Source organism: Psittacula echo (assembly GCF_963264785.1).
Source record: "Psittacula echo genome assembly, chromosome: 2".
NCBI classification, from domain to species: domain Eukaryota; kingdom Metazoa; phylum Chordata; class Aves; order Psittaciformes; family Psittacidae; genus Psittacula; species Psittacula echo.
Window position 1 is genome coordinate 49364188 of NC_137737.1, and position 23367 is coordinate 49387554.

General features: G+C 37.5%; 1 protein-coding gene across 7 annotated transcripts in view; it reads left to right on the forward strand.

The window, feature by feature from the left end:
• LARP4B (La ribonucleoprotein 4B) overlaps positions 1-23367 on the forward strand; it is a 61365-nt gene that overhangs the window by 23733 nt on the left and 14265 nt on the right. For 4 of the 7 annotated variants that reach the window (XR_013958934.1, XM_080639502.1, XM_080639501.1 and 1 more), the window contains 11 exons: positions 7126-7273; positions 7396-7557; positions 9360-9441; positions 10361-10497; positions 13004-13107; positions 14924-15034; positions 15523-15576; positions 15923-16132; positions 19202-19308; positions 19818-20072; positions 21572-21617. Coding sequence is in view for 6 of the 7 variants with exons in the window: in XM_080639502.1 (XP_080495628.1) it covers positions 7126-7273; positions 7396-7557; positions 9360-9441; positions 10361-10497; positions 13004-13107; positions 14924-15034; positions 15523-15576; positions 15923-16132; positions 19202-19308; positions 19818-20072; positions 21572-21617 (1416 nt within the window). In the remaining variant the exon portion in view is untranslated. The remainder of the gene's footprint in view (positions 1-7125; positions 7274-7395; positions 7558-9359; positions 9442-10360; positions 10498-13003; positions 13108-14923; positions 15035-15522; positions 15577-15922; positions 16133-19201; positions 19309-19817; positions 20073-21571; positions 21618-23367) is intronic. The other 3 variants (XM_080639503.1, XM_080639505.1, XM_080639506.1) reach the window with 3 other exon arrangements.

Genomic DNA, 23367 nt, shown 5'->3' on the forward strand with positions numbered 1-23367 from the left:
ATTTCATGCTGTATAAGGAAGAGCAATTCACCTCTAGTCTGTTATGCTGCTAAATGTGAACTCTACTATTGTTGCTGCAGGAGCACTTCATAGTGTCTGCCCTGTAGACTGAAGTGAAACACTTGAATTTCTGGAGTGCTTCTGCACATGCTCAGTACTGCCTTGTATACTTGCAAGTTACTATCATCACATTGTGAACAGTTTGGGATAGCAAAAGCATCTCTTTTGGTTCATTAGTCTACACAGATATGCACTTAATTTACTGACTAGATACGAATGACTAAAAGAGGAAGTGATATGTAATTTATTTCTGTGTTGACAGTAGTAAATTTGCTGTCAGAAGTAAAGTAAGCAAAGGAGATGGAAAGGAAGAGGTGACTGTGGGCTTATCTGGTAAAGATGTTTGGGTGGGTTTGGTTTTGTTTTTTCTTGGAATTTTGGAAACAAAGAAGAAATCTTGCAGTGTGATGGTGACCATACAGACAGCACAGATAAAACTAAATCATGTCTCAAGCCTTGTATAGGTTATGTGACTTGCCATGAAGGCAGCTGTTAAAGTATAATGACAATCAAAAGTAATGATAGTGGGCTATTAGAAAATGGATCTGTGTTTAGGCAGCCTTTATGCTGCAAGCATAGGTTGCAGTAGACATCAAAATAGATCTCTTACTAATTAGTTGAAAGGCAACTACTTTATTTAGCCTTAGTTACCCCTATGTACTGCTATATGAACACAAGGCAAGTTGCCAGGCTAAAACTAGTTCAAGTACATCTTGATTAAATTTAACATAAGGTGAACAACCAACTGAAAAATAACTGGTTACATACAGCTGAAAGAACAATTGAAATAGAATTTAAGGGTCTATCTTTTCTTTATTCTGCTTTTTCAATATTTTAAGTAACAGAATAGCATTATTTTGTGGTGGTACAATCTGCAAGATCTCTGAAAGATAGGGTCCAAATTTCAAATAGCAACAATGGATTTGAGAGGAGGTCTGAGCGATATAGGGATATGTAAAGGCAAATGAGAACAACTGTTTAGAGCAGAAAAGATTGCTGGGTGTTGCCATCTTTTTACTGGGTTTTTATTTTTGAGGAAACAGAAGCACTTTTTTTAGCAAGTAAAAGAACTGACAGTAGTAGCTGTCTTCCAATATGTAAATACATGCGTGTAAACATGTTCTAATTGTTCTGAGGTCAGAAGGAAGTTATTTATGCACAACAGAGACAAGTTATACTGGGGACAAACTTTTGGAAGAAGTAGCATTTAGTCAAGCTACCTTTTAAATCCACCTGAGGTTTTTTTGTGAGTACACAGTTTTTTTGAAGGTTGGGTATAATTGATCCTGCCACAGTAACATGAGATGGCTGAGGATCTTAAGCTCCCCCCCAGGGAGTATGTATTCTTTTTTTGGGGTTTTTTTTGGTGTGTGTGTTTTTGGTTTTGTTGTTGGTTTGTTTTTTGTGTGTGTGTGGGGGTGGGTTTTTTTTATGTTTGGGTTTGTGGGGTTTTTTTTTTTGTGCAGATAAGTTTAAAAAAAAAAAAAAAGGCTTTGAACAGAATTAGCTTCTGATAATGTACAATGACTGTTCAATGGAGTACATGAGGCCTTATCTATCTTTAGCCTGCTTTTCCTAAAGAAGTAATCTTGGTGTAGGTTCAACTCTGGGGGGAAGGGAGGGGAAGGAGAAAATTATCCAAAGTATGTTTGATCTAATAGCTTCCACTAGTTTAGTCTTCCAAATGGATTTAAACATGTGAAGCCAGAATACATTTATCCTTGTATAGGAAGTGGGAGATGTATTAAATATGAAGGTGAGCATGTTTTTGGCACACATGGACATTGTGAAAGATCTCATTTAAATATTCCAATGATTTGGATAAAGGAAGCTCTTCAGAAAATTAAACAATGGAAGTTCATAAGGCTTGGTAATAGTTGTAAACGGACTGTAATCTCATTAGGATTATTTGGCTTGAATATTACAGTGCAATATGATGAAATACCAAAACATTGCTCAGCAACTGGGATTTGGACTTTGAGTGGCAATGACATATGAACCATGGCATGGTTCTAAAGTGTGCTATTTTTGGCAGCTGGGTGTTAGCTTGTCTCCTCAGTAGCAGTAGAAAGTTAGTTTAGTGTATAAAGGAAGGTGATTTGCAATGAGAAGACTCCTCTGACACGACTTATTAAACATGGGCTGCTGCTTCAGTAAAGAATTGAGTAACAGCACAAATGAGGAGAAAACCAGCTTGTTACAAAAATCCGTGGAAGAGGAAGCACCAAAGTCAAGGATAAGTAAAACTTTATCTTCGATTTTCAGAACTGTGAAAAGCCAGGATCTGCATACAGGGGGAAGGACAGCTAATGGGGCTGCTGCAGTAGTCGGCATTGAACATATTCATAACAATGATTGCAGAGCATCAAATTCAAAATTTGGGGTGTGGGATAGAAAAGCAAAATATCCATCATATAAAAGCATGGAGAATACTCCTTGTGAGAGCTCTAGGAGAACGTATGGTGGACCTTTTGGCTTCTTTAATTCCTTTAGTCACCTTCTGAAGGTCTCTGGTACGTATGGAAATCTGCAGAAAACTGAAGAAAAGAAAGATACGGTTATTCAAAAAGGAGCATCTAAAAAATCTAACAGTGCTAAAGGTCGGCATATGAACTATGTAGAAAATATTAATAGTAATATTAATAATGGAAATGTAGCTGCAGAAGAGCATTGCTTGTTTGATCATATTTGTACTTCGCATGTACCAGACACGGTAGACAAAGGTTTACAGGATGAAATTTCCTTAAATAGAAATTTTTGGGGGGATTACGCAGTTACATGTGACTATTCAAGGCAGAATGAAACAACAGTTAACGCTAAAGACTGCAAGAGTGACTGCTTACAAAAAGTTTCAACTTCAGATAGAGAGATGTCTCCAACATTTTCCTATCTTGATGTAGACAACAGACAAAATACAAAAGATAGGGAGTTTTACAGTATTTGTGTTGTAGATGCTGAAGATCTGAAAGGGGCTGAAGAGGTGCCAGCTACTGTGCATGAAGAGACTGCAGCAGGCATAGATAACTCAGCTGTTACTGATGAAGGAATGTGCAGCATGGCACGACCTCTAGACAGTGGGGGAGAATTTCCAGTGCAGCAATCAACACATGTGGAAGCTAATTCACAGAAAGAACTGTTTGAGTATAACAAATTGGATAGGTCAAGCATACAGGAAAAGAAAGCAAAGGGATATTGTAGCATAGACATCCAATCTTCTTATGACAGCCTACTGGCTAACAGGAGTCAGGTACAGGGGTTAAATACCGAAAGTACAGTAAAAGATGGATTAGTAGTGAAAGTATGTGATGAAAACCCTGAGAATCGACAGGAGGAGGTATATACAGGAGGTAATGCTGTCAGTTGTAATGAATCTCTCCACAGAGCTTGTGATTCTGTAAAATTTGTAAGTGCTGCTGAAGGGGACCGATGCACCCCTAATTCAGAAAACATGAAACATGGTGGTTGTACTTCCAGTGTATCATTAAACATTGGAGGATGTAATTCAGGAAAAAATGAGGAAAGTCATGATTCTGAGATGGTACCATTTGATTTAAGTAGGCATTCCTCGAGTGTTGTAAGGAAAATAAGTACTAAAGAGGTGGCAGATAACATGAGGGGTAACTTTAAATTATCGTTAGAGTTACATGAAATGGACGAAGATTCTTTTTTGGTGAGTCAACGTTTAGAAAGACTTGAAGACTACTTCCTAAAGCCAGAAAGTGAAGTAAACTCCAAGGTGGAAAAGAAAACATTTCAAAGAACGTTCAGTGATGACCGGATGCTTGCATCTGACTCCGGTGAACATCACAGTGTTTTGGAAGAATACTTGAAAGATAAAGAGAAATGCACAAGTACAGTTTTGAGTAGCAGTGAAGCTTTGAGTATGATGGAAATACACGAAAACTTGGAAGAAAGTTCTGATTTTCAAACTCAAATTAACGGTTGCACTGAAAACAGGACCTCAACAGAAGCTGCAAACCACAGTGGCATGGAAGAAGATGTCTCTGTGAGTATCACTGAGCTAAAAGGCAATGTGCTTGAGGCAGCTGGTAGCTTGAGCAGAGCTCGATCATGGGTAAGTGGTGGCACTTTGACATCTTGTGAGCTACATAACACAGGCACAGATGAAATGTTCCTAAAGAAAAACAGCCTAGAATCTCAGATTTCACAAGAGGCACCAGGGAATAAAGGTAAACTGTGCGAATACTCAAATTCAGATAGCAAAACCAGTGTCTCTTCTATGTCTGTGGAACATGAGGGTATGAATAAAACGGACATGAACTGTAGACAAGATGAGCAACTGGATACATATTCCTTCCACACAGTGGAGAATCAATGGAATGTGGGGACTGATTTAGACAAAATAGTTGTGGATGTAGTAGAATCTATGAAAGAGACAAAATTTGAAGCTCACCTAAATGAGACAATAGATAACAAGGCCAAAAATGTAAAACAGAATTTGGATGCTAGTATTATTGATTGTGGTAAAACCATCTTAAATTGCAATAAAGGCTTAACTCATGATGAGGATAATTACTCTAACTCCACTGTACCTTCATCTTTGGACAATTTTATGTACAAGAGTGTAAAATTTATAGATGATACTAAAAATCAAGAAGATGCTGATAATCTCTTGCATAAAGCCCATAATAGTTTACCTTCATTGTCTCAAAATGCATGTTGTCATGTGTATGATAAACCAGTAGAAGAGACTGAGTTATGTCACTGTGTCAATCCAGAGCCAGAGGTTGGGAACACCCAAGTTCCTGTTGGACCTTTTACTGAAGTAGAATCAGAAATGCATGAAAAAAGTGTGTGTGATGTAAATGAATGTAATCTTCAGCATGGTGAAGTAGAACAGTGTGTCAGCATCTGCTCAAAGGAGGAGAACATCACTGGTTTTAGTACATCAACTGATAATCTAGAAGCTTTTACCACGGGGAATTTAGAGCTGTTAGAACTCAAGACTACTGAACTGAAAAGCACCAGTTACATAATAAATACTCAAATGAATGACTTGGCCACAAGTTGGGAACAGATGCAGTCAGATCACAAGATTTTCTCAAACAAAGAGCTTGGAGTTTTTGTTGACCCGGAGCAGGTAGACAAATATGCTGCTACTCCTTCCTATGAAATACATAGGGCCTCTCCTGGTGCCTCAGGATTTCAGCGAGGCAATGAGCTGTGTGTATTAGATCTGATGGAAGATATACCAAGTGACCAAGAGCACTCCTATGAACTGGACAGACAAAATCCCCATGTTGAAATATGGTCACATTTCATCAGTCTTCAGACTGGCAGTGCTGATTGGACAAATCAGCTGTTTTCTGACACCATTGTTGGTAGTAATGGTGAATATCTGATGGGCTTTCTATGCAATAATGCAATTTCTAACAATACCATGAAGAATGACAAACTGTGCATAGTTAATGAAAACTTCCAGAATGAACCTGAAGGTTTAAGAGGTGCTTCATATGCAGTAGGAAGATACCCATGTCAGCTGCTAGCACCAGAAAATGTTGCTACTTGGGGATGGCAAGATAATGATGAATTTGTAAGTATTCTGCAGAATTAATTTGATGTTTAAAGCTGAAGCTAGGAATTTGTATAAGTCGAGACAAACTGTGGTTTCATTATAGTTAAATATAGCATGTTCTGAAGCTGACTGCTCTCTCTTTAGCAAAACTGAATTCTACAGAGAAAGTAGTATCTCAAAAAGTTGCTGAATATGGATATATTTTTTTTCTTTTTAGCTCTGTTTACCTTCTGTGAAAGTTTAAACATTGGGCAAAGTATTTTGATTGCAGATTCTCAGTTCTAGTTGAACTTGATATTAAAACTTCAGTATACAGAAGAGAAGATTTCTACAGCCTGTTAATAGTGCTCTTTACCTTCTTACAGGAAGAAATGTTAAAGTCATAATATTTGAACATTTCAATTTTTTACAAGTCTTTATCATTCAGTAGATGTATTGTTTTTGACATTCTTTAAATCTTTTTTTACCTTCTGAATGTGCTTTCTGTGCACTATGATAATGAGTATTTGAGTGTGTGTGCTTCAGAATAATTAAAGCTTTGTGGAATTTTGAAGTGCGTGTCTTAAACTCTGTAATGTTCCTAGCATCCTTAAATGCACAAAACAAATTTTAATAAGCTTTTTTTAATGTGTGTTCTTATGAGCAGTACTCTTTCCAGGTATAATAAACATATTAAAACATACCAAAGATATTCTGGGTATGGAATAACTGAGTGTGCTTTGCTCAAACATTAGCAAAACAAGAGAAAACTGTCTCATGTTACTATCAAAAAAAGTACTGTAGATCTTGGCAGTGCAGAGAGCAATCTCTCTGAAGGACAAATATAACCATTTATAAAATGGTTATATATAACCATATATGACCATTAAATATGTCCATTTCAAATCCATGTTAAAGGAGACTGGCCTAAGATACTTTATTGGATCTGGTAGTTGATCCTATTTGTCCTGCCTAGGGGAAAACTTACGGAAATGTTTGTTAATGCTGTTTTTTGTCTTGAAGTCATGGCAGAAGTTGTCATGCACATCTCATTGCTTCCAGTTTTTCATAATGATTCCTTAGAACTGTGTTACATGTTTTTATAAGTCCAGGAAGAAAAAACAAACCAAACCCTGTGCTCTTATGTTTTCCTAATTATTTTATGTTACTTCACAGAAACAGATATTGTGATAATATAGTAAATATCGCATTAACATATGTGTTGGAGAACTGCCTGAAGTCTGGGGCAAGTACAGGTTGAGTTAGTTTGTCAAAGGCAAAGAATGTTTGTTATAGTTTCCTTGGCTGGCCTTTTCTGGCCAGGTTCTTTATCAGGGAAGTGAATACTGTGCTGCACAATTAAATTGTGTTTGTACCTGAAACTATTATGGGATGGCAATTCAGTTAATATATTCAGGTATGGAAAAAACCCGTAACAATACAATCTTGAGTTGCACATCTAATGCTGTTGTTTGAAACTGTACATGTGTCTACACATGTGTGTGCTGTGCGTCCACAAAGTGCATAATCAAAGAAATTTCTTTCTGTAGGAGTCAACCAAGGTTTCTGAGTTAAACCCCAATGCAAAGGTGTGGGGAAATCATATGTTACACTTGGAAGCGAGTGGTGCCACTGATGGTAGTGTGAGCAAAACGTGGGAAGAAATACCTGACCAACCTCCAGATTCTTGTAAAGAAGGTATGAATAAAAGTTTCTAGCTGTTGCTCAAGCAAAAGGTAAAATTCAGATTTAGTTTTAACTATGATGATACTGTGATTAAAAGGAATGCTTTTTGAGTGTATTTGTCATCTCTGCCACAGAACTGGATGCCGGTGGTGATGGTGACAAAAAGCATCAGAATGCAGTGCTGACAGAGCTGCAGGAGCCATCACCAGTTGTTTCAGTGTCAGACCAGACAGATATGAACCCTTTGGCTCTCGATCATTCTGAGTATGAGTCTATGCATGAAACCACCCAGACAGGTAAGAGAAAGCTAATATTTGCTTGTACTTAGTTTTAAAAAAGCAAATGTTGAGTTGAACAGTGAGCATCCATTCAAGCAAACAAACTAATCAAACAACAACAAATACACAGAAAACCCACCATAAAAAAACCTACACCACTTTAGTTGTTGCTCTGTGAATAGACTCCAGAAAGTTGTCTCTTGTTCTCAGACTGAGACATATTTGGAAACCAGTCTCCTCCTGTTTTGAGTATAGGCCATATGATGTACAGCACAGAATCCATTATAAGTTCTGGATATAACTGAGTATTGTTTTCTGAAATGTTAATTCTGAATGCATGTCCTTAGTGTAGACATTTACATTTAGGTATCTAAGTTGCATGCTTCTAGTTGGGTCAGGAACTGAGGTGAAATTCACATATCATTTGTGTCTCAAGTGGTAATGTTAATATGTTGAAAGATCAGTCTTGTACTTAAAATGCTAAAATAAGCAACAATTTAGTCTAAATTCTTTGTGTTGTTTTAGTGAATGTTCATTATTTTTCTTCAGTGCAACTGTTAGCAGCTCTAGTTTATACCAGTAAAAATTCATATAATTACGGTTTTTTGCCAGGTTTTAGGCAAGGAAGAAAGAGGAGATGGGGAAGGGAAATAGTGGTTAGTACATGATATGTGGATTTCTCAGGTGTTGGCATTATCTACATCAGAATAGAGCCCAGGAAGGACAAAACGGTGGGGGGAAATTAGAAGCTGCTATAGGAAGAAGAAAGGCTAATGAGAACTGAAGAAAAGGATGAAAGTTACTGAAGAAGGGAAGGGTATAGAGTGTAACAGTTGGTGTGAAATACTTAAACCCAAACCAAACCACAGAGACCAAAAGAAAAAAACCACAAACCTAACTGACATTTATGTAACGTGTTACTAAATGTTTTATAGATCTCTGAAAGCCACTCTTAACTTCTGAGCTTCAAACAGTTCTCCCACTGACACAGTTAGCTTACCCTCAACTTACTGTAGTCTACTGAGTCTAAAATAAAATGAACCCGATATCAGTGTTTTCATGTGATGATTTTGAAACTTCCAGGTATAACAAAAAAATTCATTATTCCTTCTTAACCAAGAGATTAATTGATCACACATCTGTTGTTAAGTGATTGGATATGAGCTGTCAGTGTGCACTTGCAGCCCAGAAAGCCAACCATATTCTGAGCTGCACCAAAAGGAGCACGACCAGCAGGTTGAAGGAGGTGATCCTGCTTCTCTACTCTGCTCTTGTGAGATGTCACTTAGAATATTTGGTGTCCTCCACATAAGAAAGAGATGGAGCTGCTGGAGCAAGTCCAGAGAAGGACCACAAGGATGATCAGGGGGCTTGAGCACCTCACAGTTGTGTTGGGAATTTAGAGTGAGGCCAGAAACATGAGGTCCTCCATAACATCGCTTGTGTGCTGTATTGGTCAGCTGTGTTAGTTAGGGTTTCGTCAGCTAGAAATGGGTTAATTTCCTGAGACTGGAAGACACATATAATTAGCTCAGTATTTACTTTGAGATGTTTGTAACTGCTCTTCTAAAACTGCTTCAGATTTTTATGTATTTGGAGAGCAAAAGTTAAGAAGTGAGGTCAGACATGGTTTTTCTGTAATGCCTTGAATGACAAGTGTTCCTGTGCAATTTTAGTGGGTGGTAAACTAATATGCAATGAACATCTGTGGAATTTTAAAACTTGTTATTGGTTATACAGCCAGTAATAGATATGATGGCTTGATTAAAATACATAATGTGTAATATAGCAGCACTAAATTTAAGTATTTTAATTGTTAGGTGGAAGTGAACAGTTGCAGCCAGAAGGCCAGGAAGATTTACGAGAATTACTGAAAAAAACACTGGAATTCTGTTTATCTAGGTATGTATATACCTAAATGTAGCAAACTGGAGGATAAGTAACAAGATCAGTACCTAATTTGGGATGTGTGTTAATAGTTTCCCAATTGTCCCTTAAAACTGAGTGGAAAGGATGAGAATTTGGGGGAAGTAACACATAAGTTCCAGAGTATTGTACAATATACCTCTTAAATCTTACATGAATCTTCTAGGCCTAAAACCTAAACTTGCAAATACATTGTTCTAAAGTGAGATTATTTGCAAGCAGTTACAGATCAGGTGAATTTTTATGACTGCTACTGATGTCTTTTGGTGCAAATTAAAACTGCGTCAAACTTAAGCCATTTGGTAAGCTTCTTTTTAAGCTAATAATTTTAGAATTTGCATTGATACAAAAGCAGGTTTTTTTTATGTGCATCTATAGATCCCTTTATATTCTAAGTTAAGGATTAATAAAACAACAAAACAACAACAAACAAAACCACCAAAACTCACAAAAACAATACATTAAGGGCTCTGAATCATGCACATTCCAGTATAGACTGATGCAAGATCATCAAAGTAGTTTACTTGTACATAATTATTCTCAGTGCTTGTGTCTTGATAAAAGCATCCTAAACACATGTCTTAATAACCTAGAACAATTTTTTACCTGTGTACTCCTGCGCAGCCGGTTACTCAGTGGTCATTTAGAGTAATGAACTTACCTATATTACATGCTTGTGGGGGTAATGTGCTGCCTGAACAGGAAGATGTCTGAAGGAAAAATAAAGACATTTTCCTATTTTCTGGGCAGTAAACTATATAGATAGACTGGGGAGTTGTTGAAAATGCTGAATACAAAATTCAGTGTAGGAATCTGCCTTCTACTGTGTTAGGTTTTGTTTCACGTTCATTGACAAAAGTTACATCTGTGACTTTTCTCTTTTATCTCCCAACAGAGAAAATCTTGCCAGTGACATGTATCTTATATCACAGATGGACAGTGATCAGTATGTGCCAATAATGACAGTAGCAAACCTTGATCATGTCAAGAAACTCAGTACTGATATGGATTTGATTGTCGAAGTGCTGAGATGTAAGTAAAAAGCAATCCCTTGATGCTAGAAAGCATTTTGGTTATTGCCGTAGGACTGTTAATCTGGATTTTCAATCTCTCTTCCTTTTTTAATGTATTGTAATAAAATGCTTTTCTTTTCCTGTGAAGTATTAAATAGAGCAAGCAGCTTCCAGTTTAGACCATCACAATTATAGGACTGCAGTTTTATCAAAGATACTTCACATTTGAAGTATTGAGTAATGACCTATGTAAATGAGAATAATGTGAATGTAAATTGTGGAACATGGTGGGACAACTTGCATTACTGGAGGATCACAGTGGGTGGCTACAGGCTGTTTCATAAAGACAAGGTAGGGAAGAACAGAGGGAGGGGTTGTGCTCTATGTTAAGGAGAATCCTGAATGTTTAGAAGTCAGCTATGGCAATTGTGGAAGCCCTACTGAATACTTCTAGGTAAAGATCAGAGGAGATTCTTAGAGTAGGCATCTGCTACTGACCTCCAAACTGAGATAAGTCCAATGAAGCATTATTGGGGTCACTTAAGCAGCCTTTGGTTCAACAGAACCTGGTTCTTATGGGTGACTTCAAATACCCAGACATTATTCCAGACATACTGGAAGAACAGTACAGCAGCTCACATATCATCCATCAAGTCCCTGGAATGTGCTGAGGACTGCTTCCTCATGCGAATTTTTGATGTGCCAGTCAGGAATGAGGCACTGCTGTACTTGCTACTCAAAAATCAAGAAAACTTGCTGTGTAATATCTCAGTGATAGCATTGGCTGCAGTGATCGTAACATTCTGGTGATCTGGCTGAGCACACTGCAGGTTAGGACTAAGAAAAGTTTTTTAGATACTAGAAGAACAAACTTTGGCTTGCTCAGAGATGAGCTGGGGGAGATTCTATGGGAAGCTTTCACAGAGGATAAAGGAGCTAACAAGTGCTGGGGGGGTTTCAAAAGCTCCCTCATGGAAGCATGAAAACTGCTCATCCCCTTTAAAGATAGGGGAACTAGGTGGAGTGAGAGGCTTTCTTGGCTTAACTGTGAGCTTGTGAGTCGGCTCAGAACCAAACCAGAAGCATACGAGAGATGGAAAAGTGGACAAAAACCTGTTGAGAACTACAAGGGAAGGGCGTTGCCATGGTATGTAGAGATGGAGTTAGGAAAGCAAAAGCTCATTGAAATTGGCCAGAGATGTCAAAAACTACAAGAAAGTGTTCTTCAGGTATTTAAACAACAAGCAGAAACGTAGGAAAATATTGGCCAGCTGTTACATGAGAGAGGTGAATTAATCACCATCAATGCTGAAAAGGCAGAGGTTCTCAAGACTTTCTTCACCTTTGCCTTTACCAGCACTGCTGAGTCTCAAGCTTTGGGAATAAAAATCCAGGTTGATGCAAACACAGACCCACCAACAGTTAAGGAAGAGTTTGTATATGAACTATTACAAGAGCTTGACCCCTACAAATCAATATGCCCTGACAATATCTGCTGAAGGTGTTAAGAAGGCTGGTTAGTGTCATTGCAGGGCCATTATCCCTAAACTTAGAGAGGTAATGGAGACTGGGAGATGCCCCAGAAGACTGGAACAAAGCACACGTCACCCCAGACTACAAGAACTTGCATCAACAAGGTCATCACCAGCAGAGATAGGGTTATTATCCCGCTCTACTTGACACTTGACAGGGTACACCTGGAATACTGTGTTCAGTTTTAGTCTCCCCTAAACAAGAGAGATGTGGACAGGCTGAGAGGGTTTCAGAGAAGGGCCACAAAGATGAGCAAAGGACTTAGAAGCCTGCCACATGAGGAAAGGCTGAGAGAACCAGGTTTGTTCTGCCTTGAGAAAAGAAGGCTCAGAGGAGACCTTCGTACCGTGTTCTGGTATTTATAGAGTGGTACAAAGAAGATGGAGACTCCCTTTTAAAAGGAGTCCCACAAAAAAGATGTTGGGTAGTTGGGTACAAGTTAACCCTGGGAAGATTCCAGTTGGACACTAGAGGGAAAGTTTTCACCATGTGAACAACCAGCCGCTGGAATAATGTCTTAGGGAATTGGTGGCTTCCCCAGTGTTGGATATGTCTAAGATTCAGCTGGACAGGGTGCTGGGACATCTTGTGCTTTTGCCAAGGAAGGTTGGACCAGATGATCCTTGAAGTCACTTCCTACCTGATACTCTATTAATAAAATGAGATTGAATTCTCAGGAAAGGCTAATGGACATAACCACTAAGGTAGGAATCCAAAAAGAGCATGACTCAGTGTGTGCCTCAGAATAAAAAGCTAATTGGGATTTTCAAGGCTGGAATAGTAGGAAGAGTGTGAAGATTTTAAGGAACATGACTACTTAGCTTTGTATGTCTGAAAGTATCCTCAGTCATCTTCTACTTTTTTCTGGATGTTCAAATATTTTGAACTTTAGCACAAGAAGCTTTGCATTGTAAAACTGTTCACAGCATCTTTCAGTGTGCAGACCTATAATTGCTGATAGCTAAAATACAATTTTGTCTTTTCTCTCTTAGCATTGCCTTTAGTCCAAGTGGATGAGAAGGGAGAAAAAGTCAGGCCAAATCAGAATCGCTGTATTGTGATTTTACGTGAAGTACCTGAATCTACCCCTATTGAAGTAAGTATTTGTTTAGTAAAGAATGCTTTTCCCTTAGGATTTGGAAGTTAGATTTCCTCTGGATTTCAATAAACATATCACATTTTCTTAATACATTGTTATTTAGTTTCTAACAGCATTTCTAAACCTTGGTTTGGTGCATGTGTGTGGATAATAAATGTATTTGATAGAAGCTTGTTGCTTATAGGAAGACTGTGGTAAAATGGGTAGCTCTGCAGAGGGCTTAAAAACTGAATGTTGTCTTAGGTAGAGATAACTCAATTTTCTTGGACTCTGGTTTATCCATATGCACGTAGTGCACTGCTCCTTGGATAAATGGCAAATGAAGATGAGGGAAGATAAGTCTTAGAATGGAAAATGCCACTGCTGTACCTTGAAACTTGTTGGGGTGAAGTACTTAAAGCTTTGCAAACATTTCCATAACAGTGAGGGTAGAGTTGTCAGCAGATCACTGAGGAGCTCCACTGGCTTGTGGAATAAGAGTGTGAGAGTAGGCAGCTTGATGCTTTGAAAGATACCCAGTGCGAACTCTGATATAGCTGGGACAATGTCTAACTGAAAGACTGGAAAACAGTGGTTGGGGCACAGGTTAAATCACCTTGAATTTTCAAAAAGGAGAAAAGGCAAAGATTCTTGATGATAGGTAGGAATTTTAATTTCCTCTCTTTAATTTGACAAGTAAAAATAAAGGTGCTAAGAGTTGTTTCTCTTGATAGTCTTCATACTAAAATAAAAAGTACTACAGTTCAAAAGCTTACAATAAGGAAGTGGCCTTAATAAGCAAGAGTATGAAACCAAATGCTAAAAGGAATCAGAGGGAAGAACTTAATTATGCTAAATACATAGCTTAAAAATATTAGCTGCTTTTAGCTTTCTGTATAATATGTAACCTTTCAAACACTGCCTAGCTTTTAATAGTATAGATGTGGTTTTTTTCTTTTGTCATCAATTTGTCAGGTTGGGCATGTTAGCACTGGGTGGTTGCTCTAAAATGCTTAACAACAGCAAAGTTCTGAGCAGTCTTTATTTTCAGAGGAGGTGGTCTGAAGTGTTCTAAACGTTGCATGTATAAATTTGCTAGACTGGAAAATCTAGACTCAACTGGCCACACTTAATGGGAAAAGTTTCTGCTTAAATAAAGCCTGAGCATGCTACACTAGAAAATCTGACTGTAAAACCTCCCAGATTGCATTGTTTTTTGATGCTGCTTGTCTCAACTCTCTGACAAAAATAGTGTGCAAGCAGATTAAAACAGATGAAAAAGTCCAAGACGTGGGTTGTTTTCTGTAGAACTTAGCTGATTGGTTTTGAGTTAACGTAAACCCTGTTTCAAATATATTAATCTATAGACACTTGAGTTGAAGTGTGTTTCCAGGTTTCTGCAGAAAGGATGGGGGGGGGGGGGAGGTGTTCTACCCCACCCGGCATGCACAGGTTTTTGTGTGGTTTTGGGGACAAGGGAGATAGAAATAGATGGGGTTTGGCACTTGATGCCCAATTCAAGAATTTCTGTATGGCCAAAATAGATTTTGTCCTCTGATTTAAAGGAACAGGCTACTTCTACTTGCAGCATGGCCTTAGACAACACTTGTGTGAATTTCTTCTAGTTAGTGGGGAGATTGGAGAGAGCTAACACTACTTAACTGCAGGTGTTCTGAAGTGTTCTCAGTTCTGTTTTGTAAGCCTGAAAGCTTTTTATCTTTCTTACTGGAGTTCCAGTGTTCTGTGCTTTAAATTGATGTTTTCTTCTGTCTTTTAATTTATTTTTTTCTTCTCATCCTTTTCTCTCCCTTCTTATGAAAACCACTTTTCGTAGGAGGTTGAAGCACTTTTCAAAGGAGATAATTTGCCTAGGTTTATCAACTGTGAGTTTGCCTATAATGACAATTGGTTTATCACATTTGAATCGGAAGCCGATGCACAGCAGGTAACGCTGATTTTTTTGAAGCAGTTTAGAATACAAGTAGACAAGGATGGGATAAGGGTGGGCTGACAAGACTAACTATATTGTAACCATGTAACAATTTAGAGAAAAATACCTAAACCTCTAAAACCAGTAATGCTTCCCCTTAGCTAATATCCAGTTATCAGTACTTTTAAACACCCTATAAGAATTTTGTCTTGTTTGCATGTCCTGGTTTTCTGGCCAAAGCTATAATTTTTTGTACTAAGGACATGGGTATTTTGGATGACAGATTGAAATGTTTCAATGGTAAGAATTAAGATCTTGTTTTAATGCTACTGAAGCACTTCTGTAATGATAACTTAAATCTTACTGAATGCAGATTATATTTGAGGGGTTTCTATAGTCTTAACATTAGCAAGCACTTCAAGAGTTATTGTCAGGATTAGCCTGTCAAAACTTAAGTTTCCTTTGTTTAAATTATACTTGACAAATTTTATAATTTTTTAAAGGCTTACAGATACCTGAGAGAAGAAGTGAAAACTTTCCAAGGAAAACCGATTAAGGTAAATAGAGCTTTATGCTTTTCTTGGGGGGCATGCATGTATATGTTCTAGTTTGGGGGTAGGTGGTCTCCCTGTGTTTAACATAAATTTGTGATCTGATCTCAGCAGCCGTTTGACCTGGAGACTGGCTTTGAAACATAGCACATGCCATTATACTACTTTTTCCTCCTTTCTGGCAGTGGTATATCCATCCCCGCATCAGGCCAGCTTTCAGCTTTTCATACCTTCCATGAAGGGGAAAGCAGTGACTGACAAGTGTCCAGTAAAAGTTTGAGAGATGCTAGTTTGAACTATTCTGATTTAATTTGAAAGGCTGCTGTAATAAATAATCCAATCTGCTTTGCAGGCAAGGATAAAAGCAAAGGCTATAGCTATAAACACTTTTTTGCCAAAGAATGGATATAGACCTCTGGATATGAACCTCTACACGCAGCAGCGTTACACAACATCCTTTTACTTACCTCCAGTATACAGTCCCCATCAGCAGTTGCCATTGTACAGCTTAATTGGTCCACAGGCCTGGTCAGCCACACACAGCTACCTTGACCCTTCATTGGTAAGTCTCTTGAGTATGAAACAGTTGTATTCTTTTGAAAGTTTTCTATTTTCTTGTTTAATTCTGAAGTCTTGAGGTGTAGGGAGTGAATGTATCCTGAAGAGAGGAGTTGAAGATACTGATTCTTTTTGAAAAACAGCGCTTCAAAGTTCTTCCCATGATGTACAAGATTAAGTATTTGAAAATTGTATCTGGTCTTGGACTGCATTTGATTTTTTAATTTATTTTAATTTTTTTAACCTTTTAGGTTTTGAAGCAGTTCTTTAGTAAAGATTATTAATGGACCATTACCAGTAGAAGTCTTCACTACTAAAAGACTTCTTTAAAAAACTACTAAAAGACATCTTAAAAGACTACTAAAAATCTTCTTTACTCAAAGGCTGCTTTTAGTAAAGGTTAAAAGCCTCTTTAGAAATTAGATCTTCAGAATATGTACATGAATACCAGAAAAAGCAATTCTTGTATGTGCTGAATAAACTTAATGGTATCTGATGAATAAGGATAACTTAGTATTTTGATCTTCCAGCAGGAAAATGAGTTCTAGGTTGACGTTTTGAATTACCCTAACATGTTGAATTACCCTAACATGTTGAATTACCCTATTTGCCATGTTCTTTAAGTAAAACATTTTCTCTGCAAAAGTGATGTCTTTTTTGGCAATAAAAAAAAAATATGCTTAATTTAAAAAACATTTCTTAAAGGGGCTATTGGTAAGCCTTTAGAGCTCAGGTAAGTTCAGAGCTTACTAGCAGTAAGGCTTTATATACTCTAATGGGATGTCAGCTGCATCCTGCAGTGCTGCTCCCAACACTGTGATATTCCCATCAGAATTGCCTTGGCCCCTTTTAGTCAGCCTTTGTTACCCTACAAAAAACTCATGTGCATATAGTTTTCTGTAATGACTGGGAGACTAAGGCTGTCCTGTGTGGAACCTCTTTTTCCCCTCTGTAAATGCCTCTTTCCTTGGGGCTAAAAAATTAGGGTAGCAATGTTCAAAATTAGAAGCTTTTTAGAGATTTTTTTGGCAGAGGATTAAAGTGTCCTTGAACAAACTTCCTGTGTACTGAACAGCAAGCTAATTAAAAAGTTGGTGTGCTAAACACTTCATACACAGGGAGGGTAGCCAGGGCCTTTTCAGAGGAAGGCTTTTAAGGGGAATGAAAAATGTGGGAAGACAAGGTTGTGTAGTGAACAATGTTATTCCAGGAGAAAGCAACCTTATTAAGCAGCAATGAATGTGATTCTTCCTTAGGATAAACAAGACGGACTATTGCAGAGTCTTGCTATGGGTTAATAAAGTAGTTGGGTGGCACTGATGTAGATTAATTGTCCACAGGTTCAAGCACAGCTTAGTGTGTATCTGCCTTACATCATCCTAGAACTTTTTGTATTCCAGAAAGCTTATTAGTCCTGGCCCTTAGGGGAAGACATTACAAGTTTGCCAGTATTAAAGGTCTCATGCTTTTCTCAGTAAAACCAGAAAATTAACTAGCAGAGCTTTGCCTCACACTGTTTTGCAGCTTATTGTCATTGGTTAGCTGCATTTTGTGTATGTTAATGTAATAGGATATCCTTTCCAACCCTAACTATTCTGTGATTCTGATTTCTTGCACCTTTTATAGGAAGAGCTATATTTGAATAGAGACTACTTGAGAGGAGAACAGGGACTATGATGAACAATGACCCTGGAATAAATCTCATGAGACAGGGTTGCGCTTTGTGTGTGTACTTGTGTGCAAAGGTCGAAGCTTCTCTTCTGCTTCAACTTAAACACTAACCGTGCTATGTCTCATGTTTAATTTAAATTAAATGCATGCAGTAATGTGGGCATACAGTTTTAGTTCTGAAACTAGTATGTGGCAACACATGTCCTCAATTCTAAAACTACCTACTTCTTCATCAAGTACTTAATAGTGTTTGAGGAAAGATTTAGCTTGTCCTGCTTGTTTTCCCTTTAGTATGTTCAATGTCTTCTCATTAGGTTCAGTAGTTGCTTACTAGCTTTGAATTTTAGCGTTCAAGTTCAAACTATTAAAGTAGAAAGCAGTATCTAGATGAAACTTTGCTTCTAAAATAGCTGTATTAAACTCCTAATAGCCATTTTTTGGAGCCTGAGGTGGCATTTTTCCTAGGTTAGGCTGTCAGTAGCTTAGCATGACAGCTTTGGTGTTAGATTTTATTTTTCATTAGCTAGTGACTTACTTTAGCTTTTGAAAGAAAGGTTAAACAAGCCTAAAGGTGCCTTTATAGGGGACAGTCTTAATCCCAGCTGTTTCTCATAATTTTGTAAGTGTAGAAAGGGTGCTACACAGAAGTCTTTCTATTCTGCATTTTAGTTATTTTCGGGGGGGAGAAGACAAGCAAGCATTTGCTGTTGCTGATAAGAATGTTTTCTGAATGAAACTCATTCATACATTAAAGTGGAGAAAAGTGTGTTAGTGAGGTTGGAGAAACATGTACTATGAACATGTTTCAAATTTTGATATACCTTGTTAATACAAGACATAGATATGCACCCACCTCAAAATCATTTCCTAATGTTGCTTCTTTGTGCAGCAAGGCACTAAGTCACATTTCAAATAAGTTGGCAAGATGTGAAAAGAATCAGATGTCCACTTAACATGCACTTACTATCTGGGCTTTGTTAGGTGTCATGTAGAAGATAAGTAAAATGAGGAACTAAAATGATGTTTTTTGGATTTAGGGAGGGATTCACATACAAGTTATAATTACAGGCTTTGTAGGTTAGAGACTCTTAGACAAAGCAGGATCTTTGTACTCTGAAGTCATGCATAGTGTGGTGTGAAGTTCCATTACTTACAGCCATGAGTTTTGGCTCAGTGTTTTTCAATCCTTTTAACAAATTATCAGGACTTGAATATATGTAGTGGCTGTCTTCTCAAAAATCAGCATTTTGTCAGTTGGTTACAAGGCACTGGAAAAATTCTCTGTAGCTGTTTGAGCCAGTCCTTTAAATACTGCCCTGCAGAGAATGTCATAAAAGATGTGGATAAGCAAAAAATAGTACTTGGTTTGTTTGTAATTACGATCATGCAATATTTTCTTTAGGTAACACCATTTCCAAATGCTGGATTTATCAATGGGTTCACGTCTCCAACCTTCAAGCCTGCTGCTTCTCCATTGACTACACTCAGACAGTATCCTCCCAGGAACAGGCAAGTTCAACCATTTTTTAATAGTATACACAAGATTTTATTATCTTGCACATGGGGGTTTAATCTGCTTACTTCAATAACACCTGAAAATACTTGTGAAATTGAACCTAGTGCAAAGTTAAGTGAGGCTAAAGGGCAGATGGTGCTGCCCTTGTTAGTGGATGTATTGTTTCTAAATGTAAATGGACTGTCTGAAAGCTGAGAACTTGTCTGTTCCATGATTGAGGGTATTCAGATGAAATATTCTGAATGATGGCATGTGATCAGCAGGATTATTTGTACAGTATTTTCAGTTTCAAGTAGTTTTGAATAAAGCCATAGTTGAGAGTAGACAGTGAAAAGGTTAATTTGGTTGACTCACATGACCTGTTAAAATGAATATTTATCATTCTTATAAACGAAATGTGCAATCAAGGACTAAAGATCTTACTTCTTCTGAATTCTGTGTATGGACTTAGGCCTCAGAAGATCTCATAGTACGTATGTTGAAATGACTTTTGAATTTGTAGGAATCCTAGCAAGTCTCATATACGACATACAATACCCAGTGCAGAGAGGGGACCTGGGCTTCTAGGCAGTCCTACAATATTCGACTTTTCTGCTGATCGTTTAATCAATGGCGTCAGGAGTCCACAGACGCGGCAGCCAGGACAAAACAGGACACGGATGCAGAATGCCACTACGAGTTATACCAAGAGGGAAGTGGGAACTGGACGGATGGAACAGACCAGTGTTGACTCGTCTCCTGGATTAGGTAGAGGAAGGTGAGTGTACTGTTGTTGTCCTCTGAACAACCGGTATAGCTGCTTCTAAACTGCTTCTTCTAGTAAAGAGGTATGGTATTAGTACTGTTCTCATTAGTATTTTAAACTGAGACTGTCTTTCCCCAAAACTAAAATGTTGGAAAGTACTTCAGAGTGCTAAACATAGAACAAATGCAAAGTGGACTTGCATACTTTCATACCAAATGAAAATCATTAAGGGCAACCAATGAACAGTTTACAGCTGTAAGATCTAATTCTCTGTCCTTTCTTTGTGTTGTAAGAAAGTTTTTGCATATTATTTAACTTTAGTGAAGAGGTTCTGCCCATTCCATTCTTCAGCAGTGTAGATTGTGCTAGCAGTGCTCATTGTTAGTTTTTTCAGTTTAAATCATTTTTCCCGAATTAGACATTTAGAACAGAGAGGATGGATTGGTATGGAGGGAGGAAAAAAAATTATATGCAATTAAGAAGCCTGTTGTTATACATTTAAAACAAAACCACAAACACCTAAAAAACCTCCCACAAAACAACACCTCCCTCCCCTCCCCCCAAAAAAATCCAACCTAACAAAACAAAAAAAGGCAAACAGAGAAACAAAAACCCACACCAAGGGAGCTGAAAATTGGTGGCACCTATATTAATGTGAGAATTTAGCAGGCTTGTCTTGGATCTTTTCAATACAGTTCTAATAAGTGCTTTATAAAAGTACTGTGCAGCTTTGAACGATGGCCGTGTTTCTGTCTCCAAGTAAATTACATTCAGTGACTTACTAAATTGGAAGGTAACTTGAATCTTTTGTAGATGATCTATATTAGACTTGTATTGCATCATTACAAAATCAAGTGGGGAATTTGTGCAAGGATTGCAATACTTCTATAATCTAATTTGGCAAATTGCGTTATAACTGGTGAATAAAAGTATGATTAAGAACCTAGGAAACAAGTTTCTTCAAACCATAGCCTACAAAAATGTACAGGAGTAGTAAGAACTTAAATTTATATTCTGAAGTTACAGTATTGAATATATTAATAACGTTAATAGTCAAACTTAGAAGATATATTGCAGCCAAATTAGAATGCATTGGCAAATTTTGAAATGTAGTTTGGATGCGCTTTATCTCAGTTGAAAGTGGTTATCTGAATTTCAAAAGTTACATAGGTATATTAAAAAAAAAACCTCACAAAAACCCCAACCCAACAACAAAAAATACCTTTGCCCATTGAAGGGTTTTGTCTAAACCTTATGTGTAATCTGCACTGAGATGTTTTTAACACAGGAATTATTTGTAACCATTGTATTCTTATGCTGACTTGTATTAAGATCCACACCTTTAATTTAATGACAGCTTGCTAGAAATTTTTCCCCAAAACACTTTTTTTAATAACCTGTCTAGAGTGAAGATGGATGAAATAGCAATGTGAATTAACTTCTCCCATTCTCACCAGCTGCCTTAGATTCATTTATAGGCAAGGTTCTAATAACTGCTTTCTTTCCCTTAGGAAAAACTCGTATGGCTACCGAAAGAAAAGGGAGGACAAGTTTACAGTGAGTGTTCATGATCATTTTCATCTATCTTAAAAATAGGGTAACAAGTCAATAGTATAGATATTATGTGGAGTAGCAGGTGAGGTAAGTTATTGCATGAGCAATTGTATGATACAGTTGACTGAAGACAGCAGCTCATTAAAGTCACATCGGTTTACTGCATTTGGGTATCAGAGAAGGTTGTCCATTAATGCAGAAGTCAGAGGAAAAGTTAAAATTACTCTTTCATAGTAGCAAAAATTTTCCGTCTTGGTGTTATTTTGTCAGCATGCCAGTGTTTATGTTTAGGGAGAGCTATATAGCTAAACTGAAGTTCAAAACACTTGCTAGTTACTGTTCTGTAAATCTTGAACATGTTATAGATCCATGTGTCATAATGTGTAGCTAGAATGTTAGTTAAGTGGTCAGTTCTGTTTCTTAAATGCCTTCCCAAGTACCACTTGGTAAGATTATACTAAGATTATAGTTTTGGTAAACTTAAATTCAAGGTGAATACTTAAATAGCCTTGATACTTGAAAAGGCTGGACTAGGCATTGTGTAGAAGAAGGAAAAACAATATGTAATTTTCTGGTAGGACTTAAAGTTTGGTTTGATAAGAGACTTCTGCAGTTCATTTTTTCCACACATGGAATGTTGATGAAGTTGAACTGTTTTATTTCCTTATTCATGTTAAAATTGCTAATTCAAATTAAATTAACCCCACTGCATGAGCCATCATGGCACTTTGAAAAAGTTCTGCAATCATTACGTTGTGATTTTTTTGTGGCTCCTGCTGTCACGTAGCCTTAAGGGGTCTTAGGTAAAGGAGCATCAAGTTTTGGAAAGCATAAAATGACAAGTGGTTCCTTCCGTTTAGTTGCTTTTAGTTCTTGTCAAACTTCTCAGAGCTTGGTGAGATCAGATTGCATGTAGGATTCTCAGTACTGCTTTCTTTTGCCCCTTCAAAGCTACTTGAACTTTTAGCTTGATGTTTTCCTATCAACATTTTTTTCTGTCTTTGGAAGAACAACGAAGTGGTATAGGTTAGGCATATCAGTGACTGGAGTGAAAGAATTACCTTGGACACTCTTACTGACCAGAGAGGCTCTTCTCACCCAGCTTACTGTAAAGATTATTTTAACTTTGAATATAAAACTGGTAGACCTGAGTTCTTTGCAGACCCACAGTTCCCTTCTCTCAGCACCAGGCTTTAATTGCAGCCTGTGCAGCCAAGTTCCTTCTAGTCTCTTCTGGCCCATGAATCTTTAGCCTGTACTATCCAGTGGTGTAACTTGAACATAGGTGAGAGCTGCTGGGAAGGAGTGTACTTTGAAAGATCAACATCTCACCCCTCTAGACTGTGGAAATAATTGAATCCAGGATCCTATTTCTTGTGTGATTAGTGTATGTAGGACATAACTACAACGATGTATTTGAAAGGAGTGATGACTTATTTCAGTTTTGGTTTTTTTTTTTTTTAATAAAGGAAAAATTATAGGCAGCATGCATGCTTGCATGGAGAACATGAGCCTTTCTGATCAGATTGTATCTGAGGCTATAGACGTAAGCCAGTTATTCAATTATCCAATTTTATGCAGTTGGCAGCTCAAAACCCATTGAACTCCTCCCTAGTTTTACTAATTTAAGGGGTTAATGGTACTTGTCTCTTTATGTTGCATTTTTCAGGACTCATTGATATAACTTAAAATGTTTGTAACATACAAAAGTATTATCTATTGCAGGGATTTAGTCCTCTTTAAGAAAATGAAC